The 13,727-nt window shown below is 41.5% G+C and overlaps 1 protein-coding gene across 14 annotated transcripts in view; it reads left to right on the top strand.

Annotated features, from left to right (window-relative positions):
- Window positions 1-13,727, top strand: part of caska (calcium/calmodulin-dependent serine protein kinase a) — a 154,128-nt gene that overhangs the window by 52,765 nt on the left and 87,636 nt on the right. For all 14 annotated transcript variants that reach the window (XM_040006805.1, XM_040006812.1, XM_040006816.1 and 11 more), the window contains exon 2: window positions 4,675-4,787. In XM_040006805.1, the coding sequence (XP_039862739.1) occupies window positions 4,675-4,787 (113 nt within the window). The remainder of the gene's footprint in view (window positions 1-4,674; window positions 4,788-13,727) is intronic.

Raw genomic sequence — 13,727 nt, 5'->3', positions numbered from 1 at the left:
CAATTTTAAACCCAAAGCAAGTACACGGCTGAAAGGCTGAAGCCAATCACTGAAAATGTTCAAGTCTTTAAACGTCAATCCCTAATTGCTGTTTAATTTTCTGTCAGCTGACTAATGGTTGAATGTACAGCTAATTTCAGCTGTAATTGTGAAGTGATGATATTAAATGAATTCTCAGAGTGGACTGCATTTGACAAAACTGTCTGCAGCTTAGTTGTGATAAAACATGAAGATGCTCCTGCACTGTTTTTGAGCTCTGCTTGCTTCTGATGAAGTGTATATTTGAGCAAAGCAGGGCATGACACAAGCAGCTGGAGTAGATGAAAGAGATGAAATGATTAGAACGTGATGGCTGAAGATCAGGGTCACTTCCTTGTGTTTTCCTGGTCCTCTTGGGACGTTTTTCCCAGTTCATGTTATTTTTATATTTCCTCAAGTGAGCTTTTTTTCTTTTCTTTTCTTTTTTTTCTTTTTTTTTTAAAATCACATGACGTCCCATCTCACCTCCTCCTCCCGTGTTCTCGCTTGTTTTTGTCCCGGCTCCTCTGGGGCCTCTCGTTCGTGGCTGTGTAGAGTGCAGCCTCGAGCGAGTCTTGACATTTGAGGCGCTGCTTGCAGAGGCGGGTGGGGCAGAGGTGAAGTGACTTGACTGTGGCGCGGGGGGACGATAAGGCAGACGAGGAGATCCCAGCTGCATTACTGATGAATTGTCTTTTTCTTTTTCTTTTTCTTTTTTTTGTTGGACCTGGTGCACCTGGTCCAACAAAGTTGAAACTCAAATGCAGTGTGCCAAACTTCCAGAAATGGAGGAATTCGTTGTTTGCGAGCTGTTGTTAGCTTTTAGTTGGAAAGGTAGATTTCCCCACAGAGCCAGTCAGTTCCTTTCAGTCCAAAAGGCTTTAGAAAAAAGCTGGAAGAAAGCCATCATCTTATGTGTCATTCTGTCCTCTCTTTCAGTACACCCTGTACGCTGACAGTTAGGGAAAGCAGTGAACAGTTTTTATATTAAATAATTAGACTGACACTTTGCTTCTTTAGGGCGAACAGGCTAATCACAAATGGTGCATCTTTCTAATTAAAACTATCAGTCATCAGCAGATAAGTGAATATAGTGATGGGCAAACACATGGATTTTAACAAGTGAATGTGGAATTTACCACCTCACACCTCGTGTGTCTTGCTTAATTGCATTTAGAAGCTCCCTATAAAATAAATGACTATCATGGGATGTTGAAGGGAAAAAGAAACTGAGGAATGTTTCTGTTCACTAAACCATGACCTGGTGGTGTGTGTGTGTGTGTGTGAGCATGCTGCATGCGTGCACCGAGCATATAAACATTGTACAATCATTCAGGTCAAAGCGGCGGTTTATTCAGCAACACTGCTCATGGTGTTTATTTCAGTCTCAGTTTGATCTATGTTTACACTGCTTGCGTGCACAGAAATGGAAGAGTGTGTGTGTGTGTGTGTGTGTGTCTGCATGTTTGGGCGCCGTGCCGTCCTACCTCACCCTTCTGACGCTAAGCTGCTTTAGCTTGATCACCATCTGTTCAGCCAGTCTGTGTTTGCGCACAGAGACTCACACTCTTCTTCACCCACTTGTGTGAACACACACAAACACATACACACAGACAGAAAAACTGGAGCAGCACCGCTTGCGTTCAGACCTTAGCCAGCCGCCCCGGTGGTGCCTGCTGCAGAGACAGCGTGTTGTTTAGCTGTGAAATGGGAGTTTTCACATTACTGCTGAGGCTGCGCTGAGTGCAATTTACTGTGGGATGTGTAATTCACAGAAGGCTGCTGCAGGTAGTGAGAGTCATACTGGAGGGTAGCAGTGTCGCTAGTTAAAAGCTGCTCTTCTGGTGAACCCAGCTGACTATTGCATTTCCCAGTTCACCCACAGGACAGTGTGGAAAAGATCAAAAGCCACAAAATCATGCGGTGGTGCTCAGCAGTGAGCTGTCATTTTTATCCAGTCAACTTCAGACTGGCTCTCAAGCCATGATTTGTTTTTTGTTTACTTATAGTTTTTTTTTTTTTAATATGTGGATCGTCTTTACATGTGCTTTCAAAGTAGCTTGAGTTGGGGGTATTGTAACCAAGGCAACAGATGAAGATGACAACTTTTTAAAATCTCTATTCTAAAGTTGGGTATTAATATTCAAGCAGGTTTTAAGAAAAATGGCGTTCGGTATGGCTGATTCATTATGACAGCATTGTTGATCACAGTTATTATACTCAGTATTGCAATCTCAGTTATTTGATATGACAAAATCAGGCCTATTCCTACATTACAGGGGATATCCTGCAACCTTAGATGCAATTGAAACAAGAAGAGATCTGAGAGCTCCGTGAAGGCAGCTCACTCTCTGGGCAGGATTCACTTTCAAGGAAATCATTTAGTATTTTGTAAATTTTCATGCATGTCAAATATTTACTCAAGTAACATAGTTTTAAATAGCTCTTTATAGTATTATCACTTTGAGATTCATATCAATCTACTGACCTTGAAGGAGAGGTCCAATGATACTTAAAATCCACTCTATATACCTACAAAGATTTATTGTAAGGAAAACAACAGTTATTTGATGATGTTCGTATGTTTGTATGTTTATTTATTTTTTGCTTTTAATGAGAAATGCCAGATTTAGACTATTTACCAGCTGCAGAAATTCTTCTAAACGAGAGAGGAAAAAAAAGTTTTGAGTAAAAACATGTTTTATTCTGATTTAGTTCCACAGTGAAGACAAAAGGGGACAATTTGCATGTAGAAGGAATCACAGTTGGTAGTTTTTTGTTTTTTAAATCCCAATTCTCATCAGATAGGAGAAGAAATATATTTGCATACCTCCACTAATAAAGGAGGTGTGCGCAGAACACTCACCTCCATCATTTGGCTGCAAAACCTGATGGAAGATCAGCATAATTCATGCTGCTTCTCACTCTCTGTGTGGTTATACGTACATACACATATGATTACATCACAGTCTAAAAGTCCAGTACATTACTTCTCATCCTCCATCTCCTTTAAATACCACCTTACTAACAGCAGTCAGTGGACCTCGACTGTGTGCTCCTGTTAAACTTGGTGCATCTGGGGACAGTTTTCAGGGTTAATCAGACAGGAAGAACGTGGATGGGATTATGCTCCACCATGTCTATTCTTATACATTCTTACTCATTGCTTCATGTGTTTGAATCTGCCTCCACTCTCCGCTGCTAAACCTTATGCTGTCAACACATTCGCTTTTTAATCACACATCGATACACATTATTCTTCAGTGTCCGGGTCACTTCAAACCTATTACCCAGGTGCTGTGAGTGCACCTGCAGCCAGGCGCTGTATTTAGCCGGTGTCCTGCTGCTGTAGTGCACTGTAACCCTGACCTGCTGGCTTGTTAAATCTGAACCATCAGTGGTAGACCTGTGTTTATCCCAGTGACTGAATTGGATGATGCACACGCTCTGCAGGAGGGATGATTCATGGTGTGGACCTCAGCGATGAGAGCCATAGTCCAGCTGTGGCTTAATTGCATGTACTGATATTCTGCTGCACTCAGTACACTCCCCTGGAGTTACTATTTCAACACTATTTTATTTCTTTTGTGTTTTAAAAACAAAAAAAAAATCCTTTGTTAAGTCTTTGAGCTTGTCATCACATAATTTTGTAACAGTTCACTAGCAGAAAATTGATGTGACACAATAGAGGCATGGGCTTAATGGAGCCTTCTTTCCCCTTAATGCAGCTGGCATGAAAAGTTTTAAATTAATCATGCATCAAATGACTGTTTGTATATAATGTGGTCACTCACGGTAATGAACACAGAGATTCATCACATGACTCTGAAGCCCCCCCTCTCTGGAGTATTCAGCTCTTCACTTTGCTGGTTTTGGTTTTACATCCCGTGTTTTCAGTTGCACAGTAACAACAACTGCAGTTTTCTGCACTCACTTAAAAAAGCTACCTTTGTCTCCTGGGCACAGCATAAAGTAAGTATTTAGTATCTACAGAGCAGACATTGCCCTCTAGAGTTGCTGGAATCCAAAACAAGGTTTACTTCAGCACAGAGTGCCAGCTCTGGATGTTTGTTGGTAGCCTGCAGGTGCATCACTGTGCTCTGGAGAGCCATATGTATGTGGCATCTTTAGCTCAGCCTCAGACGAAGAGGAGTTGTATTTGTAAAGGAAGTTCCTTGTAGATGAAGTGAAACTGTTTGTCCAATGCAGCCGTTCTCTGTGCTTCTCATGCATGCTTTTTGTTGCAAGCCCCACTGTTATTCTGTTTTCTGACAAACTCAGCTTTTTAATAAATCTCCATTAGAGACGTGCATAATATCTGGTTGTCAGGCTGCAGAATGGTGCTACTTTTCCAAAGACTGTACACAAGTGGCTGCATGTAGGTTGACAGCCCACAGTCCCCTTTTCTTTGTAGCCAAACACAAGCTCAGGACCACAACTTCCACCTTTTAAGTTTTAAGTGTGTTACATAGTCGGGAATCGAAAATGTGATGTGGCGACAGCCCTGCCGTGCACGCTGAAAAGTGACACTGCTCATTGCAGCAGTGTTTGAAATACGAAGCTTATTTCTGCTGCCACCATGTGCCAGTTTTTGTTCGCTTAATGGATTTTTGTTAACAAGCCACGTGTTCCCTTTTTTCTCCATGTGTTCTTCAGGGGTCCCTTCAGTGTGGTGAGGAGATGCATCAACAGAGAGACGGGGCAGCAGTTTGCTGTCAAAATCGTGGATGTGGCCCAGTTCACCTCCAGCCCTGGTCTCAGCACAGAGGGTAAGAGATCACTTTTCTGTCATCCCATCAGTCACTCTCTGCTGTTTGCGCTTGTTCCTCAGTATAGCTGGAGGTAAGTGCTTTTATTCATCTTGCTTTGTTAAATACTGAAAGTTGATGCAGAGGAGAGGTCAGATGCTCGCCCTTGTTTTTTTTTGTTTTTTTTGTTTGTTTGTTTGTTTGTTTGTTTGTTTTGTTTCAAACAAATCCTCTGAGCACACTTGCTCTTCTAAACACTGCCCTACTTTTCATTCACTTGGTTGCTCACAGCCACACCAGGGAGATTCCCAGTTCAGTCATAGTCGTCTGATGTTGTCTTTGGGCTTTTACCGCTGAAGCAGTTAATTACTGAGCCATTCTGAGGGCACCTTGAGAGTGATTGTTCAGGAACGACGTGTGCTGTCTCCACTGTTCACTGCCTTTAGCTTTGATTTTAGTGAAACTTTCCAAATCAAATGAAACATGATTTTCATACCATTGACCATATTTTTAGCTCACACTGGATTTGTGGATTCAGATGGTAAATTTATAGTTCATGTGACTGTTAAAGTAACAAAATTGTTAAAAAAAAAAAAAAAAAAAAGAAGCATTATTTGCATCATTGGCATATTTATTACTTTAATGTGTTGATGTAGTGTGGCTCCAGTCCAGGAAACTCTAAAGTCTAAACAAAACATGCAGAGGTCTTATCGGATATCTCCCGCAGGCTGAAGGAGAGGTGGAGGGAAGGGCTGAGAGAACAAGAGAGGAGGAGAGATTGAATTAAAGATATTTGTAGGGTGGAGTTGAGGTGATAAGAAAGAAACTATTAGGTGAACTGAGAAAGGAGAGATGGTAGAAAGAGAATCCAAGTAGTGTGTGTGTGTGTGTGTGTGTGTGTGTGTGTGTGTGTGTGGGAAGGAATAAAGAGACCTGCTCTCTTCCATGACGTTTGCTTATGAAGGTGCTGGATGGAACAACACTATTTAGCCTATTAAGAGACAAGCAGACAAAGAGACAAAGAATTTTATTCACTGAGTCTTGTGTTTAACCCCTTAAAGACTGAACCATGAAATAATTGCTGGAAAATTTTAATTTTTATATTTAAATTTTTAATTTATTTGGATTGTTTATTTAACCTTCTGACATTTTTTTTTTTAAAATCACACTAATGATGTAGAAGTCTCAGAAACTCATGTATGAAGTATGATACACTAGGCATTAAGTGGTTCTTTAGGTCAATACCAGTCCGTGAGTTGTTTGGTACCGGGACGCGAGAGTTGAGGCTCGGGTGTGAAATTTATGGCTTTCAGGGTTTTTATTGTTAACTCAGTTTCTCTGGGTTTTTTCCTGTGTGTTATGAATACATTTTCTATACATTTTCATGTACTTTATATTTGTTTTGTAGTTGTGTGTCTTATTTTGAAAGAAATATTTACACGTTACCATAGTGACCAGAGAGCATTAAGGGGCAGAGAGGAGGATGCTACTCCCAGTGTTGTTGGCGCATTTTAGGAGGGCGCTGCTAGTAAAGTTACACAATTACATAGTAAATTCGTGTTTATTATGATATTTACAAAATACCACAGTTTTTGTCTTGGTCGTATCATTTTATTTTGTTGTATTATCTGCAACACCTTAAAGGCCGGTCTGTGAAAATATTGTCTGACATTAAACCAGTCCGTGGCGCAAAAAAGGTTGGAGACCGCTGGTCTAAGCGATCAGTGTGAGCAACAGGCAGAACGATTATATTCTCTTCCACTAGAGGGCAGTACTACTACCTGCTCTAATAAAATGTAGAAATTACATAATAGTCATGCTGTGAGTCAATACAATGCAAAATAGCAATAGATAAATATTAGAAAAGAAAAAGTAGTCAATCTGACCTGGGTCCTGGAGAAAATTCAGGCTGAGATGAAGGCCCTAGCAAGAGTAGTGGTCAGAAGCAAAAAAAGGTATACTGGGGACAAACCGAGACAATTCCACTATGCCTGGTGTGGGGGGAAAATTATCAATATGCTTTTTGTGAGATTTTTGTTGGTGCCGTGCTGTGTGATTTTTCTAATGTGAAATATGTGCCATTGCTCCAAAAGGTTGGGAAACACTGTCATAGAGGATGTTCTGATTGTTCTCTCTAAAATTGTGTGGTCTTTGTGAAGGGGCCCTAAATATGAATATGAAAATATAAAACTGAATTGAACTGAGTTATTAATTAAGGTTAAAAGTGTTGCGTGTGCTTTGTAATTGTGTATTACTCCTCCATATATTGCCACTGAAAGAGCTGGCAAGTCTTTGATTGGCCGTGTGACCGTGCATATATGCTATGCTCTCGAGACAATTAATGATTCTCAGAGCGGCTTTACTGCCACATTACGCAGTAGCCTTCTTTACCTCGTGTAATTCATTCTCACTGATCTGTGCTACATAATCCAGCGTGAGACGCTGTAGTTTAGTAGAGCTTCAATACAGCACACATAACACGCTCAGCCAATTGTGCAGTGTGACTTTAGAGTGTGACTTTTAAAGTGATGTCTACAGAAAGCTGCAGATCTCACTTTAAGCAACTGCATATTCCAAGTCTGTGTTTGAGTCTAGTTTTGTGACAGTAACACATAATAGGTTTAATAACCCTAAAATAAATAACAATAATCTAGCAAAGTGAGGAAACAATGGCAAAGTGATGACATGACGAATCCTACTTCCGGGTCTAAAGTAGTCTGCGTGTAATATGGCTTTTGTGTTGTTAACATGTTTAATGTTTTGTATTTTCTTCTATTTGATCTCAAAAAGCTCCTAAAACAGTCAGTGATCACTGTTGACCTCCCTCGGCTTTTATTACCACTAATCATTTATTTAAGCTCAGTTTTTAAAACCTTAGGATGTAACTACAGCCCAGCCCATGCAGCAGTATATGAATGACTAACCTCGTATTGTGGATGATGGATTATCTCAGTTGTTCTCCTGGCTGAAGTTTGGTCCTTTTACAGCATCCTGCCATGCGATTACATTTGTTCCTGACCACCGAGAACACTCACGTTAACTTTTATCGAGTGGAAAAAAAGTTAGCTTGTTTATATTATGCTAACATAGCTGTGTCGCTAGCGATCACGTAGCACATCATTATATACCAGCTAGCCCAACTTCAGTAACCCTGCAAACGTCACTGCTGTTTAGTTTTCTGTCTTCATTTATGTTGGAAGTGATAACAGAGCTGTACGTTTTAATTTGTTTCCAAAACCCCGCAGTCAGGGCATGCTATATTGTATTTAGATAGAAGCTAGCGAGGCTAACTCTGTTTTTGCCTTACATACTATAGTATTTGCATTTATGTTTGCATGTTTAAATAAAATACAGCGTAAAACCTTTGCACAGCACTGTGCATCCCCAGCAAACTTAAAAAAACAAACAAAGCATATTTCCAGACATAAGACAAAGTTGGATAATTAAATATGCATTCATGAGCTGTTTAGGAGGCAGCTGTTCTTGATTTGACCTGCTACCTCCTTCTGTGCTTCACCTTTGAGCTTCTCTACATTGGTGCTGACTGGTAGCTAAATAACTGTCAGCTTTCACTGTTGTCTTGAACTGCTTCACAGTCCATCAGATTTTTTGGCACCAGCTGCTTAATTGAAGGTCAGTGCCTTCGGAATGTCAGGGCACTTTAGTCTCAATTAGGTTGTTTCCACAGTTCTGTAAATACAAGTGTGCCAGGAACAATAAAGAGGAAGGCGGACAGATTTGGAAATAGAAAAAAATCAGAAAGCAGTAATTTCATGGCAATTAATACTGTTTGAGCATAGACAGCCAAGGTCTTGATGCATTCTCAATCATCCAGGAAAGTAAATCTCCAAAAAGTTGATTCTGTTCATCTGGACGTAGCGTTTTGTGGGAGAAATGTTTCGTCACTCATCCCAAATGACTTCTTCAGTCTCAGCTGACTGCAGGTTTCCCCAATCTTATAAACAGTACATTTGCATACTGACTGAAACCAGCCCACTGAAGGAACAATGGGCTGGGAGGTCGGTTCCTTAACCTCCTAAGACCCGAACTCTTCCACGGCATGCATTTTTAATTTCTCTTTGATATTAGGGCTGATGAATGTAAAAACGAAGAATTACTAATTTATTATTTTTTACCTAATTTTTGTTTCTGAGAAAAATGAGAGCCACTTATGAGGATATTCGTTTAAAATTTCGATAGAACAGTAGCAGTATAATGTCCTTGTAAGTGGATATCAGGCCCTTGTAGAGCAAAATTGAGTATTTTGGTCTAAATAACCCAAAATGTGATGTCCACATATGTGGACGCCAGATCCTCGGAGGTTAATCTTAATTATGCAAATTCTCATGACCATTGATCAACAACCACTGACCAAAACCCACTGATCAAAGACCACTGATCAATGGCCATGACTACCATTCACAGAGAGTTGGGGGACTGACTTCCCAGCCCATTGTTCGTTCAGTGGGCTGGGAGTGGACTCTTGGATTTTTGATTAGCTGTCTATGACGTCATAAATTTGAAATACCAAAAATGTAAAGCACAGTGAAGCTGAATGAAATTATCACTAGTATTCAGGATTTAGTCAAACTGTTTGTGGTACCAGTGGTTTTATTTCGTTTCACTGCCACTTTGAATATTGTAGAATACTCTCTAGATCATGTCCTGCTTTCTCACCTGGCACACGATTGAACTAAGTTGGTTTAAATCATAATCATAGAGCAGAAGCTTCTCCGGGAGCCTTGTTATGTTTTTGCCTGCCCTGTGGTATCCCACAAAGGTCCTCTTCTTTTTTTCGTCATACCCGTTCACACTAGGATCTAGTTTTAGATGACGCAGCTTCCTCTTTCTTTGCAATGAGGATGGCACCTGGTTCTACCATTGAAGTCCATTAACTCAAAGTCAAAGTGGTCGCTGTGAACTTAAGATGACCTAAAACCCTGGATGTCCTTAAACCTGCACAGGAGCAAAACTGAGCTTCTGTTATTTAATAATTGGTGACGACCTGTGCCACTGATTTATACTTTTACATTTAATCTCTGGATTTAATTTAGACTGTGTAAGTAGTAATAATTAGTTCAGTTTGTAAGGCCAGTTTCTGTTACAGCCAGGTGGCCGGTGTGTCGTGTGGGTACAACCACAGACAAAACATGGAAACAAACTTAAATTTAACCAAGGGTGAGAGGTTTATTATATAGGCTTAACACAAGGATACAAAATAAGGGAAAAAACAGAATGCAAAAGTAACCTAAACTGTGAAAACTACACACACAATAAATACACACGAGGGTGACGAAGGCAGTGGAAACACACGGGGAGCACAGGTTGGATGAATAGACTAATGACACAAGAAAAGGCAAGACTGAACACACTGAACACAGGATGAGAGACTGTCAAAATAAAACGGGAAACACGCAGACACACAGACTCGACAATGGGAACATGGAGACGAAACACAAAGACATGACCTGGGGAACAAGGGAGCGAGGGACACGGAACGAGAGTGAGATGATGGGCTGGGCAGAACACATGAACAGACGGGGGAGACATGAAATGAAACATGAGAACAGAAAAAGGAGACGATACACAGACATAACTTAAGGAACATACGAAGAGGACACTACAGACTCGCACAGGAAACAGGGAATAACACATTGACAAGAAAACACGGATCATAAGTCTAACTTAACTTGGAACATAACCAGGACTAAACTCCATACTAACTGTAAACACTAGAACTTGAACTTTTCCCAAAAATACCAAAAAGGGATCAAAAGTACAAAAGACACTCAGATTTCTCGGTCAGTGACCCAATACACTGACAGTTTCTTCGTGCTCAGGTTTCTAAGATGAAATCATTCCTTTCTTTTGAAGACCTGCGGGCGGTTGAGCTGTTAGAACTGTGGGAAGAAAACATAGCACAAAAAAGCTTTTTGTTTTTTTTAATGTCTGTGATGTAGAGTAACAGAAACGAGCGGTGTCTCATCTTAAAGCCATGATTCCTCCTTTGACATAATAATTTTCTGCACAGCCATTGATGAGCGTAAATGGACCGATTCTTCTCTGTGCCGTTTTTCTCTACTTGAGCACTCAAAGCACTTCATACAACATGTCTCATTCACACACTCATCCATACAAACACTTTTTTTCACTTTCTACCCAACGTTCACACTGATGAACGCACTGAGAACAGCTCAGGTAACATGCTCAAGGACACCTTGTCATGCAACCTTGTATCAGTGATTGAAGATGCAAGTCCAGTTTACCCAGTTTGCTAAACTTTAGAGGGGGCTTTTTGATTGCAGCATTAAGTGCAGTGTCGTGTGACCCAGGCCCCTCTGCATGCTCATTGCATAGAAAACCTAATTATGTGGCACAAGATGCTGTCTGACAGAAAGTGGGACATCTTGTCACCCTAATAGCTTCTGAATAGACCCACCTATCTGCTGCTGGTCCTCATATCCGGCAGCTGATGTTGGGGGGCATAAATCACAGCAGATAATTGGACACCATCTTAATCAAAGTTCCATCAAAGGATGAGCTACCTGGAGTTTTCCCATGTGTTTCTATCCTAACATGACTCCACGATGCAGTGGGAGAGTGGAGGGTTTGGAATGGTGAAGGGCCTCTGTGTGATTCCCTGAGCGTGCAGCACTACTACAAGATGCTCTGCAGCGAGGGTTTCTGTGGGGGAGGTTTAGCACAAAGCTGTAGCCTTCCCCTTTATCACAGTCAACTTATTTTTAAACTGAAGATGTCTTGTTAAGCTCTGAAGGCAGCAAGGGTTTCTGCAAGTTCTGCTTTTAATGCCACTGGCAGCAAATAAATCACTCATATCCAGCACTGTGTTTCAGACTGATGATTTAGAAACTGGGAGTATGGTTAGCCATTGTCCTATTCTTCATACACAGCATCTGCTACCACAGTTATGGCATTCACATAGTCAAAATAGATCCTTTACATCAAGAAAGGTTAAGGAGGGGGAGGATTTATTTGAGAGATCGCCCATTATCAGGTGTCATTACTCAGCACATGCTCTCTTCTTTGCCATCTCTCTTCTAACTTTTACTCACAGAAGTGAAAAAACCTGGCCTAAACGATCACTAAAAAGCGTGTGCTAGCTTTCTGTCTGTGTATGTCTGCACTCTTACAGTATACTACATGGTTAGCACGCTCCCTAGTCATTCATATCCAGTCGCAGCCTCTCCCCTGCACTGCTTAGGAATCCATCAAATACTGCGCTCCCTCCAGATACCAGCCGGCTGTTCTCATTGTTGATTTGTTTTTATTCTCCCCCCCATCCCACTCCCTCGCTCTGTTGCCTGTAGAAATCAGAGCAGTTTCACTTGAACGGGCGTCTGTAACACAGCACCGCAGTAATCAAGCCGCCTCGCACGTACATGCACGCAAACACCCTGCACACAGCTCAGACCAAGGGAAGTGGGTCAAATGGTTCGTGTCTTGGCAATGGATTGGTCAGCAGAGGCCTGTACAAAGACACACACACACTAGCTTATTTCTCTTCAGCCTGTCCGGAGGTCTGTCTGATGAATAGGTCAGCCCTCTGAGGGGAGGAGAGAGAAAAGCAAGCTAGAGAATGAGCAAAATTCATCATGTGCCATCGCCTACTCACTTCCCTCCACCTCCTTTCATTTTTCCACCTCCCTGATTCCTTCTCTACCCCCCCGTGGTGTCTTTTTTTCCCCCCCCCTCTAATCTTTCTCTCCTGTCTTCCTTATCAATCATAACAGCTTCAGCACTGCTTGTGTTTTGATCCCCCCCCCCCCTTTTTTTCTTTTTTTATTAAATCGCCGTGACTTCTTGTCCTGAGTATCTGCAAATGCGCAGTTGTCGACTCAAATGATGCACACATGCTCACATACACCTACTACTCTGTGTGTTGTGATAGCAAAGCCTCTTTTCGATGTAGACTTTGACTCCCAGCAGGAGGAACAGGGGTCACTGAAGATCACATCTGTTTATCACCTCCTCTTTCTTTTTCTTTTTTTACTTGGAAAAAAAAAAGTCAGTCAGTCCACAGCTAGCAGCAGTTTGTGTGCACACAGGCACTACATGTAAAACTGTGGGAGTAAGATGCATTTCCCGACTGTAGGAAAAACATTACTCCAGATGTTTTGTGGAGTAAAACAGCAACACCAATTAAGTGATTTTGTTGGAATAAACGATTGATTCTACTACTTGCAGTGTTTGTTTCAGTCCAGCCGTCTTTGCTGAGCTTAGATTTGTGCCGGTTTCCTTTCAATAAATAGGTGTTTAATAAAAGATCATTTATATTCAATTCAGTTTTATTTATATAGTGCTAAATCACAACAGTAGTCACCTCAAGGCGTTTTATATTGTAAGATAAAGACTACAAAAACAGACAAAACCCCCACAATCAGACGATCCCCTATGTGCAAACACTTGACAGTAGTGGAGAGGAAAAACTCCCTTTTCACAGGAAGAAATTTCCAGTAGACTCAGGCTCAGGGAGGGGCGGCCATCTACTGTGACTGGTTGGGTGGAATGGGAGGAAGACAGGACAAAGACATGCTGTGGAAGAGAGCCAGAGATTAATAATAACTAATGATTAAATGCAGAGTGGTGTTTGGTGTCTGATGTACAGTGAAAAGGTGAGCGAAGAAGCAACTGACAATGCATCATGGGAAGCCCCTGTCAGCCACCAGCATAGGTGTATTGGAGCGTAACAGAGAGAAATCAGTCACTCGATCCAGGCCTAGATATGTGCTTTGCCAAACAGGAGAGTGTTAAGCCTAACCTCAAACAGATGGTAAACAGGAATCATTATACCCACCTGCTGGTGCGAGCCATGCTTTTGGTGGTTGTGACCGGGTGTGGTTTGTGGTGTAGCTGCACCTCATGGACCAGGTGCTGCATCCACACAGTCATCAGCGAGAGACCGGTGATCAGCATCGCGGAGCACGACGTCCGAGCGGCATT

Source organism: Simochromis diagramma, unplaced genomic scaffold, assembly GCF_900408965.1.
Source record: "Simochromis diagramma unplaced genomic scaffold, fSimDia1.1 OVJJ01000514.1, whole genome shotgun sequence".
NCBI classification, from domain to species: Eukaryota; Metazoa; Chordata; class Actinopteri; order Cichliformes; family Cichlidae; genus Simochromis; species Simochromis diagramma.
Note: the sequence above shows the minus strand (reverse complement) of the source record. Positions and strands in the feature narration are given on the sequence as shown.